General features: G+C 65.0%; 1 protein-coding gene across 1 annotated transcript; it reads left to right on the forward strand.

The window, feature by feature from the left end:
* Positions 1–4,224: 4,224 nt before the first annotated feature.
* On the forward strand, positions 4,225–14,262 carry RNPEPL1 (arginyl aminopeptidase like 1). Its single transcript, XM_012755695.3, has 11 exons — positions 4,225–4,832; positions 8,106–8,246; positions 8,725–8,876; positions 9,342–9,458; positions 9,607–9,842; positions 10,977–11,090; positions 11,412–11,524; positions 11,782–11,890; positions 12,262–12,492; positions 12,575–12,717; positions 13,172–14,262. Exons 1-11 carry the CDS (start codon positions 4,308–4,310, stop codon positions 13,469–13,471), a joined length of 2,181 nt encoding a protein of 726 aa, XP_012611149.3. The 5' UTR covers positions 4,225–4,307; the 3' UTR covers positions 13,472–14,262.
* Positions 14,263–21,624: the final 7,362 nt, after the last annotated feature.

The following is a 21,624-nucleotide window of genomic DNA, read 5'->3' on the forward strand; positions in this document are numbered from 1 at the left end:
CAGCACAACCTCCTGCCAAGCCACAGCACATCTTCCTCGCTCCTCCCAAACCTCTCGCTGGTCCCGTCTCAGAACTGAACACGGGGTCCTGGTGGCCGCAGGGCGTGGGCCTGGGGGCTGAGACTGGCCGCTGCTGCTGTGAGAAGCAGGCAGCTGGAGGCTGTGCCAACAGACTGTGCCAACAGACTGCCCCGCTCGGGCACCCTTGGGGCCTCTGCACCCACCTCCCACCTTGACCTCTCTGCTTCAGTGACTTGCACAAAGCCACAGTCAAGCCAACGATGGACAGGCCTCCCCCAGGGTGGAGGACCCCGAAGGCCATCACCAGGTGCATCTCAGCAGCTGATTCCTCTTCTAGGCCAGACAGAACCTCCCGGACATCCTCCAGCCTCAAAACTATCCTAGAAAATTAATCGCCATCAATGTTCCTTAAATAGACAGTGGGGAAAGAGAAAAGGACAACGTGGGTGATACATATGAATTATGGACAGTGTGGTCCCAGGTTTATACATGCAAATATACATGTTTATATTCCGTACGTGGTACTGAGTAAACGCCGTGGTTGGTGTCCACCAATTCCCTTTTCCACTACTCACCCCACGTTCCCTCATCCTCAGCCGGTGCCTCACTGGTCACGGGCTCTACCTGGCGAAGGACCTGGGCCCTGAGAGGCCTGCTGCACAGGTGCCGTTGCCTCCTTTACCTGCACCGCCCAGCCTGGGAGACCTGGGAGCCACCGTCCAGCCCCCACATAGCACAAAGCCCCACTCACTGCCCATTCAGGGTTGGGGTCAATCGCTCCAGGCAGCCTGTTTTGCCTGATGCTTCGTGGCCTGGGGAGCCCAGATTGCTCAGTGGTGTCTCAGCCTCCTGCCCACTGGGACATGGTGTGTCTGTCCCCAGGTAGAAGCATCCTCCCTGGGAACAAAGGCCCCTGACTCAGCAGAGCCCAGGGTTGGGGAAGGGAAGCACACGATTGTGAACAAGGCACTGGGGTGGGGGGGGCAGGGAGGAGGGACTTGGCCCTCCTGGACTTGGCTTCTGGCTGTGACAGGAATGACTCTATTGACTGGTCACTGGTTCAGATCACACACCACACCTTGTGGGTTGACACCTGCCTTGCACAATGTCACCGGCCAGCAGTGCCAGCCCTGCGGGCCTCGGACCCTGTCATTCAGAGACTGCTGCTCACGGTAGCTTACCTGACCCAACTTCATGGGGGCTCACCTGGGCTGCGCTCTCTCCCCCTAAGGGACCCTAAGTTGACTCCCATAGGGAGCTGCTGTCGCTGCCTCCACCTGGCAGGTGGGCCGAGCAGTTCCCCAGTGAAGTCAGAGTGAGGCTCTGGGCCCAGGGGTTTGCCCGGCTGATCCCAGCTCACAGCACCTTCCATGGGGATTCTGGGCGCCCTCGCCTCAGGGCAGGGCACAGACCTGACCTCTGACCTGGCCCCTGGGAGACAAGGGGACAAGGGTGGCAGGGCCCAGGCCAGGTTGAAGAACATCTGTGGGTCACATCAGATGCTTTTCATCCCACCAGCTCTAAGAACTGTCCACTGTGGCTCCCAACAGAGGCCCAGATCCCCCAGGGCCCAGGGACAGGCTGACCCCATCTGAACACTACTTCCTGGGAAGCCTTTGCTGCTGCCCTCCCGCCCCCGTGACCACTGCAGCCCTCCCATCTCCATGCCCACCTCCTAGTAGGTGAGGCCTAGTAGTTGAGGCCAGGGACCCCGCCCTCCCTCAGGCACCAGCACACATTAATGAGGGGGGCCTGGTCCCTGTGCAGGCCAGGGTATAGGTGGTGGATCAGTTGCTTCACTGCCCCAGGTCACCAAAATGCTGGAGTATGAAAATACCCGAGGGAGAAACCTGGGAGTCTCACAGTCTGGACTTCAAAGTTCCTCTGCCCCAGGAGTGAGGAGAATCCCTCGGGCAACCCGGATGGGCATCTGTGGGCAGCTGACCTCCTCCTCCTCCCCCAGGCCTCAGTGTAAAGCCGCCTGGTGCCGCCAGGGCGCTCCAGGCAGGCTGCGGGGGGGGGGGGGGGGGGATTAGGGGGGTGGAGGGGGTGTCCTGCTGGCCAGCCAGCTGCAGGGGGCACTGGAGGCTCCTGTGGGGTTGCAGGTGGCAGTAACCCGCCTTCACCACTCACCACGCTTCCTGCACCGTAGGGGTGTCTCGGTGGGCTGACTTTAATCCTGCAGAACATCTTTCCACTCCCTGAAGACGGGCTTGTGTTGACCCTTTATATACCTGAGGGATGGAGGCATTCCTCCCCCCTGCCCTGGGGAGGTGGAACAGATCCCCTGGACCTGCCGGGCTGCCCACTGCCCCGCTCCTGTGTGCAGAACTGGCCTCAGCGAGGCAGGTGCCCCAGGCTCTCCAGAAGAGAAGGGATGAGACCCCAACTCCGGCTGCCCAGAGTCCACCTGGGGAGACGGCTGGAGAGACTGCTGGGGCGCCCAGGGTGGCAGGACCCAAAGCTCCCTGGTAGGAAAGGCAACAAGGCCCCTGATGTGAATTTACCCCAGGGGTGGCCAGGACAGGCCAGTGTGGCACCCCTTACATTTGCAGACCTTACGTTTTCCAGCTCCAGCCCCATGGCCCAGTGGGCCCTGAAGAGTCCAGTGGAACTGGGAGTACCACCAAGGCCACCACCTGGGCAGGAGGCAGGGTCCCACTCAGTCCTCTCCCCTCCTAAGCCTTGGATGCAGGACTGACCCTGACCTCTGAGTGACCCTGTGAGCCCCTGGTGAGTTTGGGATGGGGGCCCTAAGGGGGCGACTGTGTCCCTCAGCTGAGAGTAGGGCATGTGGGGACCTGAGGTCACAAGGGAAAGCTGCAGCGATGCCTCAGTGCTCAGCGCCACGTCCATGAACTCATGCTGACCCCCTCAGACGTCCTTCCCCCATCCCGGGAAGGGAGGTCACAATCACATGGGCTGCAGATGGGGACTGAGTCCAGACGAAAAGCTACTCAGTGCTGACGCTGCGGTCGAGCGCAGAGTCTGAGTCAGCACCACACCGTGCCGCACCTGGATGGAGCAGAGGAGACAGGTGTGTGGGGTCCCTGGATATTCCTCCAGCCCCCAAGCCCTTTCTCCCTAAGAAACTGGATTTTCTGTGATGACAACAGCCACATCCCGGCTGCCCATCTTACTCCACCGCGGCCAGGTTCCCCACTGCTCTGTGGGCAGCTCCTGCCAATGTGAAGGCCACCTGCGGGTCTGCAGCCCTTCCCTGGGGGTCCCAGGCCCCTGGACAGGCTCAGCCCTGGGCAGCCTTTCCCAGGCCAGCAGAGAACACAGGCAGGAAGCCAGGTGGCAAGGTGGGGCGGGGGCAGGCAGCCGGGTCTGCCTCAAGGCCCCCTGCGCTGGGCTCGGGGGCAATGGGTCCTCCGCGCCCTGCCGGCCCTAAAGGCAGCGCTGCCCAGCGGAACGCTCTGTGATACTGGAAGTGAGTCAAGTCTCTGTCTAACAGCCACCCCGGACCCCCCACACGGAGAGTATTTGACAGCGCAGCCTTAAGGCTCCGGGGCTCCATCACACGGCTCAGCCGACCACACAGACCGCCCTGGTTGACTCGGGGTTACTATGAGAATCTGTCCTGGGCCCGAGGCCTCCGAAGGGACCGATAACATTGAAGTCCACCGACGCGACACTCCCGGGACACACAGACCGCGCGGAGAGGAAGCCGTGAGCCCGGAGTCCCCAAGTGTAGCCGGTCCCGGCAGCTGCTGCCCCAGGAGCCTGGCCCGCAGCGTCGGGGTGGGAGCGGCGATCCCGCCTCCTGGGGTCTCCCCTGCGCCGCCAGGATAGGAAGCGCGGAGCGCAGGGCTGGGGAGACCACTCAGCTGCTCCGCGCGCCCGGCCCTGCGCACAGCGCACAGCGCCCCGGCTCGGCCCGGCCCAGCACACAGCGTCCCGGCACGGCCCCGCGCACAGCGCCCCCGGCTCCCAGCACAGCGCCCCGGCCCGGCCCTCCCCGCCCGGCCCCGCGCACAGCGCCCCCGGCTCCCAGCACAGCGCCCCCGGCCCGGCCCTCCCCGCCTGGCCCCGCGCACAGCGCCCCCGGCTCCCAGCACAGCGCCCCGGCCCGGCCCTCCCCGCCCGGCCCCGCGCACAGCGCCCCCGGCGGCGGCCGAGCGGAGCCCGAGCGGGGCGGCGCACAGCGCGGGGCCGGGCCGGGCGGCTCCCGGCGCGACTTCCTGTTGTGCCCGCGCCCCGCCGCCGCCGCCCGGCGCCCCTCGCCCGCTCCCCGCGGCCGGCGCGGCCGCCGCCCATGGATTTCACCTAGCGCCGCGGCCATGGCCGCGCAGTGCTGCTGCCGCAAGGCGCCCGGCGCCGAGGCCGCGCCCGCCCGCCCGCCGCCCGAGCCGCCGCCCGCCCTGGACGTGGCCTCGGCCTCCAGCGCGCAGCTCTTCCGCCTCCGCCACCTGCAGCTGGGCCTGGAGCTGCGGCCCGAGGCGCGCGAGCTGGCCGGCTGCCTGGTGCTCGAGCTGTGCGCGCTGCGGCCCGCGCCCCGCGCGCTCGTGCTCGACGCGCACCCGGCCCTGCGCCTGCACTCGGCCGCCTTCCGTCGCGCCCCCGCCGCCGCCGAGACGCCCTGCGCCTTCGCCTTCCCCGCCCCCGGGTCCGGGCCCGCGCAGCCGCCCCCGCTGCCCGCCTTCCCCGAGGGGGCCGGCGCCGAGCCCGCCTGCTGCCCGCTGGCCTTCAGGGTGGACCCGTTCACCGACTACGGCTCCTCGCTCACGGTCACGCTGCCGCCCGAGCTGCAGGCGCACCAGCCCTTCCAGGTCATCCTGCGCTACACCTCGACCGACGCCCCCGCCGTGAGTCCGGGTGGGCGCCGCGGCTGTGGGCCGAGGGGCTTAGCTGCACCTTGCCCTGGGCAGGCACCCTGCCCTGGGCACTGGGAGAGGGTGGGGGCAGCCTGGCCTGGAGCCCTGTCCAGGTGCCCACAGTGAGTGCCAGCTGTTGCCTGCGAGCCCTTAGGAGCCTCGGATACAGCTCCTGGCCCTGTGGGCAGTGGCGACAGGGGACAGCCTGCCGCCCGGGGAGGCCTCTGGTTCAAGTGTTGTGTCTCTGCCTGGGGACAAGAGCAGTTTCTGGCACCTGCCAAGCCATACATCTGGAGCCCGGCGATGAGGGGCGGGCAGGGGGGTTCCAAGGGTTTGAGGACACCCAGGTCTGTTCAGTGGGGGTGGAATGAGGGACAGACATGTGTCTGAGCGGGAAGCAGAGGAGGAACCGTGCAAGCTCTGATGCCGGGCTTTGGGCTCCCCTGGCCAGGACTGGCGGGGCACTGAGGACAGAGGGCCCCACAACCCAACACAGACACACGCAGGCTCTGCAGGGCTTTGGGTACCAAATGCTCACCCCAGAGGTCCTGCTGGAAAAGGCAGGTGGCTGCAGCACACACACCCCCCCCCCACCTGCCCGCACACGCCTCGGCCAATGGCGGGGCTCATAGGATGGAGCAGGGCCCTCCCTTCCCACAGCATGGGGTTCATGTCCAGTCCCTGCTGGTATGGACAGACCCCGGGTGACACCCTACGTGCATCCACGACACACACAGCTCTGGAGGCCCTTGGAGGTCCCCTCTGTCACTGCCCATGGCACACAAATGGACAGGGTGGTGCAGAGGCGTCAGGCTGAGGGCCACAGAGGGCCAAGGTGAGATCTGGACAGGAGGAGCCCAGGCCACCTGCACACCTGTGGGCTTCCTGAGTATCTCCCAGGAGCCCTGAGCAGGACCTGCCGCCTCATCTTCCCAGAGAGCCCCTGCAGGTGTGCCGGCCACCAGCCCACCAGGCACTTCCCCTGCTGCCTGCTGTAGTACTCCAGGGCTCTGACAGGTGGCAGGTGGCCTCCCAGCGTGACAGGTGGGGACTGAGAGATGGGCTTCTCCCTGGTGGGGTCTGTGACCTGGACCCCACGTGTCTGGTCTGCCCAAGACCGTGGCCGGCAGACTGGTGGCACTAGGGCCCTCAGCAGGCTGCTGCGAACAGGGCCAAATGGGCCAGGGCAGCTGTGGTCTCTGGGCTTCCCACGGCCTGGTGGGTGGCCGTGGGGGCTCCAGACAGGGAGGGCAGTGTGGTCCCTGTACACTGAGTGGTTCCAGAGTTGGTGGACTGGGGACCGGGGACCTGGGCCGGCCCATGATCTGGCCACTTGTGGAAGGCAGAGTGTTTGGCCGTGACCTTGGGCACCCACCACTCACGTTAGCTCAGCGGGGCTCAGGCCCACGCACGGAGTCCCTGTCTCTTCCTGGCCTGCTCCAGGGACTCAGGCCTGAAGCCCCAAGCCTGTCCCTGTGCCAGGGAGGACATGGCAAGAGCTCTCCGAGCTCCCTGGGAGGCCATGTCAGTGGGCCCCAGACCTCCAGAGTCAGTTTGGGGGTGCCATAGACTCTGGGGCCTGTACCCCCAACCCCAGCAAGAACAGCTTTCACCCTGTTCTCAGGGTCTGGCGTCCTCAGGCATGTTCCTTCTCCGCCAGCCAACCAGCAGCTGTGCCCCGTGTGCACGATGGGGGCTGCTGGCCTCTCTGTGGGGTCTGCCCAGCCCCCCATTCTGAGGGAGGCTGGGGGTAAATGTGGGGCAGTGGGGGAGGAGGCAGGGACTGAGTAGAGGCTGAGAAGGGCCCCAGAGGAGGGGAGATGGGAGGCTGCAGTACTGGAGCAGCTGTTGGGGCGACAGTGTGGTTGCAAAGCACTCTGGGGCCCTTGGGGGCCATCCTCCCAGCCTGGGCCAAGGACCACCTGCAGCGCAGCCACTGCAGGGAGTTCCCTCACTGCCATCCAGGTCCCAGCCCCGTGGAGCTGGGGCTCTGGGGCAGGGCCCAGGAGGGAGGCTGCGGTTTTGCCCGGGCTCCCTGTAGACAGGCCTCTGAACATCTGGGCAGCTCAGGGGCCCGGCAGGAAAGGAGACACCCCTATACGCTTGCATCCCTGAGGGGACAGGGACAGGGCAGCCAGAAGGAAGTTTTGGAGAGATCTGTGAATGCTCGCAGGAGTGGCTGAGTCTGTGGGGGAGGCCGCCCCTCCCGGGCCTGGGGTCTGCGGGGGAGGCCGCCCCTCCCGGGCCTGGGGTCTGTGGGGGAGGCCGCCCCTCCCGGGCCTGGGGTCTGCGGGGGAGGCCGCCCCTCCCGGGCCTGGGGTCTGCGGGGGAGGCCGCCCCTCCCTGGCCTGGGGTCTGTGGGGGAGGCCGCCCCACCTGGGCCTGGGGTCTGCGGGGAGGCCGCCTCCCCAGTGGCTGTGGGCTGTGCATTCCAGACTCAGCCGCTCTCAGAGGCGTGGCAGGGCTGTCCTGCATCCGTGGTCCTGGGAGGGCCCGTGTGCACTTGGCGACCGGAGGAGGAACTGTTCAGTCTGCTTCGGCAGTCCTGCTGCCCTGGCGGAGGGGAGGGTAGGAACAAGGTGGGGGCCAGCTCTGGACCACGGTGACGTGGCTGCAGTCGGGAGCGAGCCCCTCCCGGGCTCTGAGCTCCCTTGTTGGAGAGGCCAGAATTCTCAGGTGGAAGAGGAGATGGATGGACATGGCGAGATGGCGGTGGGCCCGGGGAGGGCACCGGGGGGTGTGGGGACTCCTCAAGGGCGGGGGGGCCTGGACGGCATCTGGGGGCCAGGAAAGTGTCTCTGGCTGTGGCTCGGGCCAGCTCTGGCTCCGTGGCAGCCCTGGCACCTGTCTCAGGGCCGGCCCTGGGCTAGCTCCCGGCCAGCATGTGATGCTCTGGTTTCCCACGTCCTACGTTCCTGGCCAAGACCAGACTGGCTGCCAGCTCTCGGGAATCTGCACCCAGGGTGTTCTGACCGTGCCTCAGTTTCCCTTTGGACACTCAGATGATGCTACGATGGGCTTTTTCCTTTCTTTGCCCCAGCATGGGCTGGGACATTCCGACTGCTGGCTCCTAATGCATGGCCACGCCCTGGGTCACCTGTCCCTGCTGCCCCCCTGCCCGGGGGAGGGGGGGAGGGCACCCGGGTGGGCGGGCAAAGGCCTGGGGAGCAGCTGTTGGCCCCCAGTGGGCCAGTCATGCCATCCCCTCCCAGAGCCTGGAACCCAAGCTGGTGGCCGCCTGCTGACGCCCCGCCCTGCCCGCAGATCTGGTGGCTGGAGCCGGAGCTGACCTACGGCTGTGCCAAGCCCTTCGTCTTCACCCAGGGCCACTCCGTGTGCAACCGGTCCTTCTTCCCCTGCTTCGACACCCCCGCCGTGAAGTGCACCTACTCCGCAGTCGTCAAGGTCAGGGCCCCCTGGCCACCCTCGTCCCACGCCAGGGCCAGCCCTGCCCACCCTGCGCCTCCTGGGGGTGCTGCGTGGAGGGCTGAGCCCAGCGGCCTGGCCTGGCCTCCTCCCCTCCTTGCTCCTACCCGCTGGGCTGTGTCCCCATCTGCCACCCAGCCAGGGTGCCAATAGGAGCCCCCAGGCACCCCCTGTGCAGTAGGGGCCACTCTGTGGGGAGCAGGGGGCCAGGCTGCCACTGATGGGCCTGGCAGGGCTCCGGGACCCAGGGTGAGTCCCCAGTGGGGACACAGGGGACTCAGAGCTGCTCATCCGGTGGGGTCTGGGGGGGTCACTGGGCCCGAGCTTGGCAGCACCCCCACGCCTGGGGCAAGAGGTTTGCAGACTGAGAGCCTGGGGTTCCGGCCTAGGATGGGGGTTCTCTGACGGGAGTCCCCGGCCCGGGATGCGGGTGCCCTGACGGTGGGGTTCCTCCCAGGCCCCGTCGGGGGTGCAGGTGCTGATGAGCGCCACGCAGAGCACCTACGTGGAGGAGGAGGGCGTCTTCCGCTTCCACATGGAGCACCCCGTGCCCGCCTACCTCGTGGCTCTGGTGGCCGGAGACCTCAAGCCAGCAGACATCGGGCCCAGGTAGGGCCTCCTGCTCTCCCTTCCTGCTGCTGTCGGGGTCTGCCCAGGCCTGGCCCCGGCCCGGGGAGCGTGCACCAGGCGCGGGTCTGCGGCCTGTGCCCACAGCGGCCCTGCCCAGGACCCCACTGGCCTCCGGGCACCGTTGGGCAGGTCACCCCTGCCAGGCCCGCCTCAGACGGGGCAGCCTGACCTGCCCAGCGCTTGCCCCACCAGCCTGTCCTCACTGCACCCTGGCGCCCTAGCGGGTTCTTCTGACCCCAAAACAAGACAAACCGAGTGGCCCTTAGAACGCACGCAGCTCTGCCCTGCGGTGGGAAGGGCCAGGCTGGCTGCCCGGCGGTGCGGCGGGTGGCGGGGTGGCAGGCCGTGGGCTGGGCAGTCAACCAGCCGCAGGAGGCAGGGGGGTTACTGGGGCCCCGGAGGTGGAGGGCTGGGTGGGGTGAGCTCCTCTCTGCCCCACGACAGGAGCCGTGTGTGGGCCGAGCCCTGCCTCCTGCCCACGGCCACCAGCAAGCTGTCCGGCGCGGTGGAGCAGTGGCTGAGCGCGGCGGAGCGGCTGTACGGGCCCTACATGTGGGGCAGGTGGGTCCCGGGCGGGGCCTGGCGGGCTGCAGGAGGGACCCGCGGGAGCCCCGCCTGCCTGGCACACCCGCCCCACCTCCTGGGGAGGGCCTCGCCGGCGGGCGGCCCTGGGCCCGCACCCACCCCACGCGCCCTCCCACCCGCGCAGGTACGACATCGTCTTCCTGCCGCCCTCCTTCCCCATCGTAGCCATGGAGAACCCCTGCCTCACCTTCATCATCTCCTCCATCCTGGAGAGCGACGAGTTCCTGGTCATCGACGTCATCCACGAGGTGGCCCACAGCTGGTTCGGCAACGCCGTCACCAACGCCACCTGGGAGGAGATGTGGCTGAGCGAGGGCCTGGCCACCTACGCCCAGCGCCGCATCACCACGGAGACCTACGGTGCGCAGGGGCGGGGAGGACCCAGGGCCCCGCTCCCCTCACCCTGCCCCCGCTCACCCCTGCCCTGCCCCCCTCACCCATGTCCTGCCTCTGCTTACCCCTGCCCTGCCTCACCTCACCCCGGCCCTGCCCCCGCTCACCCCGGCCCTGCCCCCGCTCACCCCTGCCCTGCCTCACCTCACCCCTGCCCTGCCCCCGCTCACCCCTGCCCTGCCCCCGCTCACCCATGTCCTGCCTCTGCTTACCCCTGCCCTGCCCCCGCTCACCCCTGCCCTGCCCCCGCTCCCCCCTGCCCTGCCTCACCTCACCCTTGCCCTGCCCCCGCTCACCCCTGCCCTGCCTCACCTCACCCTTGCCCTGCCCCCGCTCACCCCTGCCCTGCCTCCCCTCACCCCTGCCCTGCCCCCGCTCACCCCTGCCCTGCCTCCCCTCACCCTTGCCCTGCCCCCGCTCACCCCTGCCCTGCCTCCCCTCACCCTTGCCCTGCCCCCGCTCACCCCTGCCCTGCCCCCACTCACCCCGGCCCTGGCTCCCCCCCACCCCCCACTCCCCGCTCACCCCGGCCCTGCCCCCGCTCACCCATGCCCTGCCTCCGCTCACCCCTGCCCTGCCCCCCTTACCCCTGCCCTGCCCCCGCTCACCCCTGCCCTGCCTCTGTTCACCCTGCCCTGCCTCTGCTCATCCCTGCTCTGCCCTTGCTTACTCCTGCCCTGCCCCCCTCACCCCTGCCCTGCCCCCGCTCACCCATGTCCTGCCTCTGCTTACCCCTGCCCTGCCCTCGCTCACCCCTGCCCTGCCTCACCTCACCCCTGCCCTGCCCCCGCTCACCCCTGCCTTGCCCCCACTCACCCCGGCCCTGGCTCCCCCCCCCCCCCCGCTCACCCCGGCCCTGCCCCCGCTCACCCATGCCCTGCTCCCGCTCACCCCTGCCCTGCCCCCCTCACCCCTGCCCTGCCCCCGCTCACCCCTGCCTCTGCTCACCCTGCCCTGCCTCTGCTCATCCCTGCTCTGCCCTTGCTTACCCCTGCCCTGCCCCCCACTCACCCCTGCCCTGCCTCCCCTCACCCCTGCCCTGCCCCCGCTCACCCTGCCCTGCCCCCGCTCACCCCTGCCCTGCCTCCCTGGCCTGTGCAGGTGCTGCCTTCACCTGCCTGGAGACGGCCTTCCGCCTGGACGCCCTGCACAGGCAGATGAAGCTTCTCGGAGAAGACAGCCCGGTCAGCAAGCTACAGGTCAAGCTGGAGCCAGGTACCCTCCGCCAGGGCCACCCCCCTCCCCCGGGCCTCCTTTACCAGCCTCCACCGCTCTGGCTGGGGCCTCTGTGTCCCCCAACACGCCTGCCTCCCTTCCCCACCCCTCCACCGCCGTGGTGTGTGGGTCTGTGGTCTCCCCCAGGTGCGGGCCGGGCGGGCAGGGCGCCCCCCCAGCTGTGTCCCCAGGTGTCAGCACTCATCTGGGCATATGAGGGACAGCGGCCCGTGGCCCTTCCTGTCCCCCCAGAGCCTGCCCGCTACCCCCTCAGGGACATCTGCGGGCTTGGGTGCCAGCACAGGTGGGGTTTCCCTGCAGGGGTGAACCCCAGCCACCTGATGAACCTGTTCACCTATGAGAAGGGCTACTGCTTCGTGTACTACCTGTCCCAGCTCTGCGGAGACCCGCAGCGCTTCGATGACTTTCTCCGAGTGAGCAGTCCCTGGGCAGGACAGCCCTGCCCCCGCAGGCCAGCCCTGCCCTTCTGTCCCGGCAGGGGGTGGGGGTGGAGTGGGTGGGGCCTGTGACCCTGGCTAGGCCCTGGCCTGCCCTTCTCTTGGGGGAGTGCTGGGGTGCCACCTCTCCCCCACGTCAGCCACTCAGCAGGGCCCGTGGGATGGGGCGAGGCCTCCATGCCCTTCCGGCCTGGCCCGCCCAGGCCTGCTGAGGCCCTGCCTCTGCCTCTCAGGCCTATGTGGAGAAGTTCAAGTTCACCAGCGTGGTGGCCCAGGACCTGCTGGACTCCTTCCTGAGCTTCTTCCCGGAGCTGAAGGAGCAGAGCGTGGACTGCCGGGCAGGTGAGGCCGGCAGCAGGCGGGAGGTGGGTGTGAGGACAGGCGGGGCCCTCGCCGTGCCTGGAGGAAAGCCCAGTCCGCTGGCCCACCCCCCTTCCTTCAGCCCGCTTTCTCGGGCCCAGGTGGGGACAGGTGAGAACAGGAGCCCGGAGGGCTGAGCAGGGAGTGGGCACCCCAGGCAGAGTGAGTGCTGGAAACAGGGCACGGGAAGGGCCTGGAGGGGTGCCCTGGGGCTGTCCCCAGCCTTCCTGGAAGACCGGGCCCCCGGGGGTTCCAGCCCTGGATCAAGCCACCCGCCCCGAGCCCCACTGGGGGCCTGGGGTCTCCTGGGCAGGCTGGCTGGGCGGGGACCCCAGATCACGTCTCCCCCATAGGGCTGGAGTTCGAGCGATGGCTCAACGCGACGGGCCCCCCGCTGGCTGAGCCGGACCTGTCTCAGGGATCCAGCCTGACGCGCCCGGTCGAGGCCCTGTTCCGGCTGTGGACCGCGGAGCCCCTGGACCAGGCCGCCGCCTCCGCCAGCGCCATTGACATCTCCAAGTGGAGGACCTTCCAGACGGCTCTCTTTCTGGACCGGCTCCTGGACGGCTCCCCGCTGCCCCAGGGTGGGTCTGCGCAGCCCGGGGGCTGGTCTGGGGGAGGGGGAGGCGCCCGCAGGGCCCTGACCTGCCCGGCCCGCCCCCGCAGAGGTGGTCACCAGCCTGTCCAAGTGCTACTCGTCCCTGCTGGACTCCATGAACGCCGAGATCCGCATCCGCTGGCTGCAGATCGTGGTCCGCAACGACTACTACCCCGACCTGCACAGGGTGCGGCGCTTCCTGGAGAGCCAGGTGTGGCCACCTGCCCGGGCCCCGCCCCGTGGGTGGGTGGGTGAGGGGAGGCCCGGCCTGGGGATGGCCCGGGTGGCAAAGAGGACTTGGGGTCTGGGCTGGGGGCGGATCCAGGTGAGAAGGGCACAGGGGCCAGAGGGCGGCCCGGACTCCACCGGTCCGGGGCACGAGCCATGGAAGAGACGCGCTGGGAGCTGGAGTCTGGGGTCCAGGCCCGCCCCAGCCCTGGGCCCGCGTGAGGCAGCTGGCAGGTCTGGCCCGGGGCACTGAAGCTCCTCAGACAGAGGCCCACGCCCCCTGAGCCCCGCAGACCGCCCCGCATGGGCGCCAGAGGCTGATGGCAGTCGGGCAGGTTGGGCCGTGGCCCAGCGAGGACTCTGGGGCAGAGGGGTCGCCTGCGGGGCTGGCCGGGCAGGCTGGGGTGCCGCACCCTCACCGCGCACCCGCCCTGCAGATGTCGCGCATGTACACCATCCCGCTGTACGAGGACCTCTGCACGGGCGCCCTCAAGTCCTTCGCGCTGGAGGTCTTCTACCAGACGCAGGGCCGGCTGCACCCCAACCTGCGCAGGACCATCCAGCAGATCCTGTCCCAGGGCCTGGGCCCCAGCGCCGAGCCCCCCGCGGAGCCCGGCAGCCCAGAGCTGGGCGAGGCCGCTGGGGCGGACCCGGACTCGGACCCGCCCGCCCTGCTGCTCGGGGACGAGGGCCCCAGCGGCGCCATCTCTCTCAGGGACGTCAACGTGTCTGCCTAGCCCCGCGGGGCTGACCCTCGACCTCCCAGACACCACGATTGTGCCTTCCGCGTCCGGGCCCGCCATGACTGCGCCTCTGCTCTGGCCATGAGCTCCGCCCGGCCGCGCCAGCCCCGCCGCGGGCTCTCCCAGGCTGGGAGCGTGGGGGAGGGACCTCGGGGTCCGGCAGGGGCCCATGTCCCTCGGCCGCCCTCCCAGCTCTCTTGCACTGCAGGCCCCGGGGCGGCCGCACTCGCCAGGTCCCCGTCTCAGCACTGACAGCCATGCCCAGCCCCGACGCCAGCCCCTGCCGGTGCTGCCCCTGGGGACAATGGCCCCAGCAGTCCCACGGCGGCCACCACACTGTGCCTTATGTGTGCCGGGAGGCCCAGGCTGTGCTGTCCCTGCAGCCTCTTCACAGGGCCCTGAGCCGCCCCTTCCTGCAGAGCCCTGAGCCTCGCCCCTGGGGTCGCAGCCTCAGCTGGTCCCTGGCATAGGAACAAGGACACAGACATTCATTCCCTCGGTGCGGGGGCAGGGGTCACAGGGAGAGGATGGATGTCCCTGGGAAGGTCCCCCAGCCCACACATGCCTTAGCCCCTCAGAGAGATGGGGCCTCGGGACCCAGGAGGAGTAGGGGGGGGACAGGAAAGTGGGGTGGGGGACAGCACAGCAATACCCCAGGGACAGGCAGGGGGGTGCCGGTGCTCTGAGGCACCTGCAGGGAGAGGCAGCCAGGGCCGGCGTCTCCAGCCTGGGACTGCTGCGATGGGGCGTCACAGAGATTGTCCCATTAAACCTCTGCTCGGCAAGCCCGGCCTCTGTCCTCTGCCTCCCAGCCCTTGTCCTCTCCGTCCGCCTGGCTGTGTGGGGCAGGGCTGCCCACCGGGGCCCGGGGCCGGGAGCTGGTCACGGCCCCTCTTTGGATACACACAGCCCTGAGAGCAGGCTCTCTACACACCCCCCAGCCCCTGGGCACACCTGCCGGGCCTGGGCACGGCCTCCCCTGGACCCCTCGAGGAGGCTGCTTGTCACACCTCACTCTGGGCCCTCCCGTCTGTGGCTTTAGCCTCATCCTGGCCTCAGCGGTGGCCCTGCCCTCCCGTGGGGTGCGAGGAAGAGGGGTGGGGCAGGGATGAGTTTGGTCTTGAGGACTGAGGTTCCTATTTCCCAGGGTGGCAGGTGGCGCTGCTCTCTGGGTCCCCAAGGGCTTGGCTGACAGAGCAGCCCACTGCCCGGGGCCGCACGGCACCCTGCAGAGCCGCCCACCGGGCAGCAGTGCCCCCAGCCCACGCCCAGACCGTCCCAGCCCCGCTGCACTCAGCGCAGCTGGGATGCGAGGCTGGGGGTGGACAGCCCGTTTGCCCTCCTTTCTGTCCCAGACGCCCCTCCCCGCTGCCCCCCACCTCCCCGTCCTGGCGGCAAGCTCTAGTCCAGGCTTTGGGGGCATCTGCGTACGTCAGGGCCGGGTGACCAGGTGAGGCTGTGCTCCATCCAGAGCCCTCACGCCCAGCGGGGGGCAGGGATGGGACAGCTGCAGTGACACCCGGCGGGGAGGGATGGGGCGCCCGGCAGCCCCTGCTCCACGGCCCTCTAAAGCCCCCCCACGCAGGCCCCTGCCCAGAGTGGCCACCCTCCGGAGAACCCTTCCTTCTCCTGTTTGCTTCTGGGCTACACCTGAAGGTGGTGGCCACAAAAGGTCCCTCCTCAATGCCTGACCTGCCTGCGCAGCCCTTCTCTGCCAGGCTGTGTGCCAGTCTCAGCGGCCACACACCCTCACCCGGGCTCTCCGTCGCTGCGGCGATTCGACTGACAGCTTTGTGGTCTCCGGGCATCCTTGGTTCCTCCCCGGGTGCCACCACCAGACCCACTGTGCTTCCTCCAGACACTGCTCAGCTGTGTCACCTCCGCCTGACTCTCCTGACTTCAGGGAGCTCAGGAGTGACCCTCGGCAGTTACAACCGTGGGGTGGGGGCGGGGCGCCCACATCCACGAGACAGTGTGCTCGAGGGACCCACCCCGGCCCTGCACCCCACCTGCTGGGGTGAGCAGGCGCCGCAGCCCCGTGGTTCGGGTGTCGCTGGCTCCCTCGATGCCTCTTCCCGCCAGCAAACCCAGGCTCTTCCTGGCCCTTCTCTCCCCCGTGGCGTCTTGTCAAGGCAGCCCAGACTGACACTCTCGGCCAGTGTCACTTCCCAGCCTTTCCCCGCCGGACCTACAGACTACTGCATACGCTGTCTCATGAGTCACCACCGTTGGGTTTCACCAGGTGCTCCGCCACCGTGTGTCGCGGCGTGCCAACACCCCAGACTCCAGCAGGTTTCTGGAGGCTGCGGCCGGGCCTGTGTGCTCGTTAGCATGGCGCCCCTCCTAGAGGCGTCTGCGTTAGGTGGGCCGAGGCAGCCACGGACAACCATGAAACACAGATGTCTGGAACAGCAAAGCTTTATTTCTCATGCCGCGTGTCCACCTCGGGCCGGCGGGGCGGGGCGGGGGTGGGGAGCTGCTCTTGGGTGTGACTATTCCGGGACCTGTGCTGGAGGAGGAGACATCTAGAACGTTTCCAGGCACCTTGCCAGGGACAAACGAGAGCCACCAGAGGGGCTCGCGGTGGACGCTCCCGAGAGCCAGGCACCGCTGCTGCTCACGCCGGGCCCACGGGCACAGGCTGCATGGCGCTGCAACCCCACCAATGCACGGAAGTGGGGGAATCTGGCAAACGGCACTGACGAGCACCATAAGACCTAAGGCCAGAACGCAGGAGAGACCTGCATTTGGGGACGGGAGGGACTAGCCAGGCGGTTAGCAGGAGGGTGGCGTCCGTGGGGCTGGGGGTGATGCTCAGGGAGTGGCAGAGCGCGTGAGGCGAGAGCTTGGCTGCCACAGAGGCAGGTCGGAGAGCTGAAGCCGAGGCAGCAGTGGGAGCACAGTGGATTTGCACGTGTAGACCCCGTGTTGCCCGGGGCCTCTCTGGTCCTTACAGTCCAGATACGGTTTTCTGAGCCCCTCGAGCCATGTCCTGTGCAGTCCAGACTTGTCCCCGAGAATGTTTTCTCCCATCCTCACTCCTACTAGGACTTACTGACTTGGACTTAGCTTCTCTCCTAAGACCAGATGCTTTGGACAGAACACTACGGGGCTCAGGTGCAAAAGTAAGGCCCGACTTAGGATCGCCCATCCAGGACGGTGCCAGGTGTGAAGGAGGACAGCACGCTCAGCAATCCAAACTTACACCTGAGAGGCTGGGTGCAGTGGCTCACACCCATAATCCTAACACTCTGGGAGGCCGATGGGGGGAGGATCACTTGAGCTCAGGAGTTCAGAGACCAGCCCGAGCAAAAGCAAGATCCCATCACTATTAAAGATAGAAAAATTAGCCAGGCGTGATGGCACGCGCCTGTAGTCCCAGCTACTTAGGAGGCTGAGGCAGGGGGATCGCTCAAGCCCAAGAGTGTGAGGTTACAGTAAGCTGTGATCATGCCACTGCACTCTAGCCTGGACAACACAGTGAAAAACAAACAAACACACCTGAGAAAACAGAGCTAACAGAACAGTCAGAAGAGGACTTTAGAACACATATAATCAAAATCTTAAAGGGGGTTTTGGAATAAATCATAAGATAGGAATAGGCACTTGTGAAACAAGAACAGGTAGTTAATGAAAAAGAACCAGCTAGAGACCTTGGAAAAATTTTTTAAAAGGCAATTATTAAAGACGAACACTCAGTAGAATGATGCCATGGTTTGATGTCCCCTTCCAAAACCCTTGTTGAAATTTAATTGCCATTGTGACAGCATTAAGAGGTGGGACTTTTTAAGAGGCGATTAGGCCATGAGGCTTCTGCCCTCGTGAATGGGATTAATATCACTATCACCGGAGTGGACTGTTAGAAAAGCAAGTTCAGCTCTCTCTCTCGCCTGCCACCTTCCCCGCCACCTCCCGCCAGGGGACGATGTATCGAGAAGGCGCTTGCCAGATGGGGGCCCCTTGAGCCTGGACTCTGCAGCCTCCAGAGCTGTTAAGAAACAAATTTCTTTCTTTTATAAACTGCCCAGTCTATGGTATTCTATTCTAGCAACGTACAACAGACTAAGGTAGAAAATTGGTACCAAGAAGTAGGAAGTTGCTGCTGTAACAGATACCTAAAGATGTGGGAGCAGCTTTGGAACTGGGTAATAGGCAGAAGCTGGGAGAATTTTCTTCTCAGCTGGCAGGCTGAGAAGAAAAGAAAAAAAAAAAAAAAACCAAGGGCTGTATAGCCATGAATAGAGCATTACGGGTGATTGTGGTCAAGGTTCAGAAGAGAAGAGCCGTAGCAGTTCACCAAAGCGGCTGTGATCAGAATGTTGGTAGAAATACGGACAGTGGAGGCAATTCTAATCCGGTCTCAGCTGGAAATGAGGAACAGGGCTTTGGAAACCAGAATAAAGGCCATCTTTGTTACAGAGTCCCAGGGAACTTGGCTGAATTGCGCACGTGCCCAAGGGCCTTACGGAAGGTGGAATTTAAAAGTGATAAACTAGACTATCTGGCAGAAGAAATTTCTAAGCAAACTATCACAGGAGCTGCGTGGCTATTTCTAACCACATGTAATAAGATGCCAGCAAAGAGAACTTATTTGAAGACAGAATCTATAATTCTGAGGGAAGCAGGAGGAAAGACTGGGGAATTTGCAGCCTGGCCATACCAAGAGAGGAAAGGCAGGTTTAGGAGAGCACGGTGTGGCCAAGCGACCACTTGCGAGAGAGACGAGTGAAGATACAGTGGAGCCAGGTTGCGATTCATCAAGGCAGTGGGGGGAGGCATTTCAGAGATCGCTGAGGTTGGACCTCCCATCACAGGTCCAGAGCAAGGTTTCCAGAGAGGCACTCAAGGGACCTCGGCTTCCGCTGCCCGGGACCGCCGGGGGACTCAGCTCCCGGAATTCCAGGGCAGTGCTCCCTGCCCGCCCAGCCAGGGCTGGAGTGGTGCAGCTCTGGAGGCCACAGGGCATAAGCCGTGAGCCTCAGTGGTGCCACGCGGTGCTGACTCTGCAGACACCTGATGTTTGCGAGCTGTGGGGCCATGGAAGTCTCCGGAATTTCAAGGACGTCATGGACAGCCTTGGGGCCCAGGCCGAAACCTGCCGTGGAGGGTCCCCACCAGGGCACTGTCCAGTGGAGCCCCGGGAGTGGGCTCACCGCCAAGACCACAGAACTGCAGGACTGCGCAGCGCCGGCCTGGGAGAGCTGCAGGCGTGAGTGGCCAACCCAGGACAGCTTAAGAGTGGGCTGAGTCCAGCGAAGCCATGGCGGAGTGGGGCTGCCCAGGCCTTGGGGATCTGCCCCTGCCCCAGTGTGCCTGATGTGGCCCAAAAGACCACCAGATAGCTGAATGGTAGAGACGGGAGCTTTCCCGGCAATATCAGTTTGCAAATCGGAAGAGCCAGTCTCTGACACGGGCCAGGGCGGCTCTCTGCTGGATGAGGGGAAGGCCAGGTTGGGTTTAGGCCTCACGGGGTCTGCATCACACGACAGAGTCATCCCTGTCCAGCAGGTTTGGGGGGAAAGCTATGCATATTGATGTTTATGAGGGGAGCCGAGCACATGTGCCATGCATAAACATGTATGTAACATACACCCCACGTTCGCTCTGAGGCAGGGATTTAGCATCAAAATGAAGCGGAGTTTGGGTCCTTACGTCGAAGGGTGAACTACAGGACACAAAGACGGTTTGGCGCAGCCTGTACGGGCTGGGGAAGCTGGCTCAAGGTCTCAGAAGAGGATGTTTGTAAGGCCGGTCCTCTGTCCAGTCAGAGTGCGGTGGGCTGGGCTGCCAGTCAACCGAGGATTTGCCTGACAGCTCCTGTCGTTAGGGGTCTAGCAAGAGTGTGGTTCTTCCTGTAGCCATAGGAATTTAGAAACGTGCCCTGCCAGTCAGGCCCTGAAGCCTCCACCTCTAGGCAACTTTTGTTTCCTTAACCTGAGGGCCCATCTTAGTTGGTAAAGGGTCCTCGGATCACACCAGGACGCAGGACACGGAAGCGGAGGAGTTTCCAGCTTTAAGACTTACTGTTGTCTTTCCTGTTGGGTTTTGGACTGACTTGGGACCAACTACCCCTTTCTTCCTGCCTATTTCTCCCTTTCGGAACGGGAACGTCTGTCCTAGGCCTGTCCCCCAGTGCATTTTGGAAGCACGTCACTTGTTAATTTCACAGGCTCACAGCTGGAGAGGAATTTTGCGCCTTGAGTCTCAGCCCTGTCTGACTGAGATGAGACTCTGCACTTCTGAGTTGATGCTGGAAGGCGTTAAGACTTTGGGGACTGCTGGGATGGAATGAATGTATCGAATGTATTTTGTTACGTGAGAAGGACATGGGTTTTGGAGGGCCAGAGGCAAAATGCAACAGTTTGAACACCCCGCCCAAAACTCATGTTGAAATTTGACGGTGGTCACAGGTGTGACCTGTGAGAGGTGACTGAGCTTTGGCCTCACGAATGTGTGAATGCCACCAACATGGGAGTGGGCTCGCCATCCAAACATGGGTTGTGATAAAAGCAAGCTCAGACCTCTCGGTCTCTCAGATGTTCCCTTGCCCTTCGACCTTTGCCATAGTGTGCTGCAGCAAGAGAGCTCCCGCCACACGTGCGGCCCTTGACCCTGGACTTCCCGCCTCCAGAACTGGGGGAAATAAATTTCTTTTCTTTGTGTATTACCCCGTCTGCGGTACCCTGTTACAGCAACACAAAATGAACTAGACACTCGGTCATGTGAAGAGGGGTCCGGGGGCTGGAACATCAGGGTAAAGAGGCTCCCAGGGTCAGCAGAGCGATTTTAAGACGGGAAACCATAAAGGAAAAGCTAAGTGGTAGACAGTACTTGAGACTTGGGGTCACGGAGAGACAGACAGAGAAGTTCAGGTCCCTGAAGGCTCCTCCTCCCCCAGGTTCCCTTCGTTCAACATGCAGGGGACGGCTCCAGGCTCTCCACCCCACCAGGCTCTGCACCCTAGACTCAGCCTCTCTTCCTCCTCTCTCCTCCACCCCTGCCCTCTCCTCTCTCCTCCACCCCTGCCCTCTCCTCTCTCCTCCACCCCTGTCCTCTCCTCTCTCCTCCACCCCTGCCCTCTCCTCTCTCCTCCACCCCTGCCCTCTCCTCTCTCCTCCACCCCTGCCCTCTCCTCTCTCCTCCACCCCTGCCCTCTCCTCTCTCCTCCACCCCTGCCCTCTCCTCTCTCCTCCACCCCTGCCCTCTCCTCTCTCCTCCACCCCTGCCCTCTCCTCTCTCCTCCACCCCTGCCCTCTCCTCTCCCCAGCAGCGCTGCCCACCCAGCTGGCGGGGGCGCCCTGGGGCTCGGCCCCCTAGCAGCCCACCTAACCCCAGCCCATAAGGTGTTTTCCCTGACAAGACGATGCTTTTCCTGGGGGAACCTGATGCCAGCGGTTAGGCCTCCCCTCCCCCACCTTTCTCCCCCCATAATTGCCCCTCAGACACCCAGAAAACAGAAGCTCGAAGGCAGGGAAATGGCAGCCAAAGTGGGGCTGGGCGAGGGTCTCCACAGAGCCGCTGGCCCAGGGCAGGGCTTGAGAGGAGCCGCTAGCAGGCCTGGGGCAGAGTGCTGAGGAGATCGCCACCACCCACCCACCCACCCACCCGGGGCCCAGAGAAACCTCTCCTTGTTCGGCATGAATGAGCAAACAGGCAGAAAAAAATTCCACAGTGTGATGTGAACACAACACCCACGACACAGAAAACAGCCCACGTCTAAAGTGTGCTCACCTCGGGGGACGAAAGTCAACTGTGGAAATTATCTCTGTAATAGTCAAAAAATTTAAGAGCACATGACCACTTAGAAGCAGCAGTTAACAATTAAAAAAAAAAAAAATTCCTGTAAAGCGAATGTATCATTTTTATAATGGGGGAAGAAAACAAAGCTTAATCTAAAATATCACCAGAAAAGAATCCATTCTTCCACCGCAGTGAGCAACGTGAGCTGAGGTCCGCCCTGGGGACCGCTAAGGAGCTGCCGCGTCCTACCTACGGCTGCCACCTCTTCCCTCTGACGCTCAGGTGCGCACTGGTGAAACGAGGCAGGGACACCTACCTCAGTGGGTGTGAGGATCACACAGGCTCAGTGTCTCAACCTGTTTCAAATGAGCCTTGGCCCATCCAGCCCTTGGGGGCTGCCCCAGGAG

The sequence above is a fragment of the Microcebus murinus genome, chromosome 8, assembly GCF_040939455.1.
Source record: "Microcebus murinus isolate Inina chromosome 8, M.murinus_Inina_mat1.0, whole genome shotgun sequence".
In the NCBI taxonomy this organism is placed as follows: Eukaryota; Metazoa; Chordata; class Mammalia; order Primates; family Cheirogaleidae; genus Microcebus; species Microcebus murinus.

What these genes read in the sequence shown, in the direction of transcription:
- RNPEPL1 (XM_012755695.3), top strand. Translation starts at nt 4,308, where the DNA reads ATGGCCGCGCAGTGCTGCTGCCGCAAGGCGCCCGGCGCCGAGGCCGCG. An exon ending in GCTTCGATGACTTTCTCCGA is followed by an intron (nt 11,525 to 11,781) that starts GTGAGCAGTCCC and finishes TCTGCCTCTCAG; the next exon opens with GCCTATGTGGAGAAGTTCAA. An exon ending in GAGCGTGGACTGCCGGGCAG is followed by an intron (nt 11,891 to 12,261) that starts GTGAGGCCGGCA and finishes TCTCCCCCATAG; the next exon opens with GGCTGGAGTTCGAGCGATGG.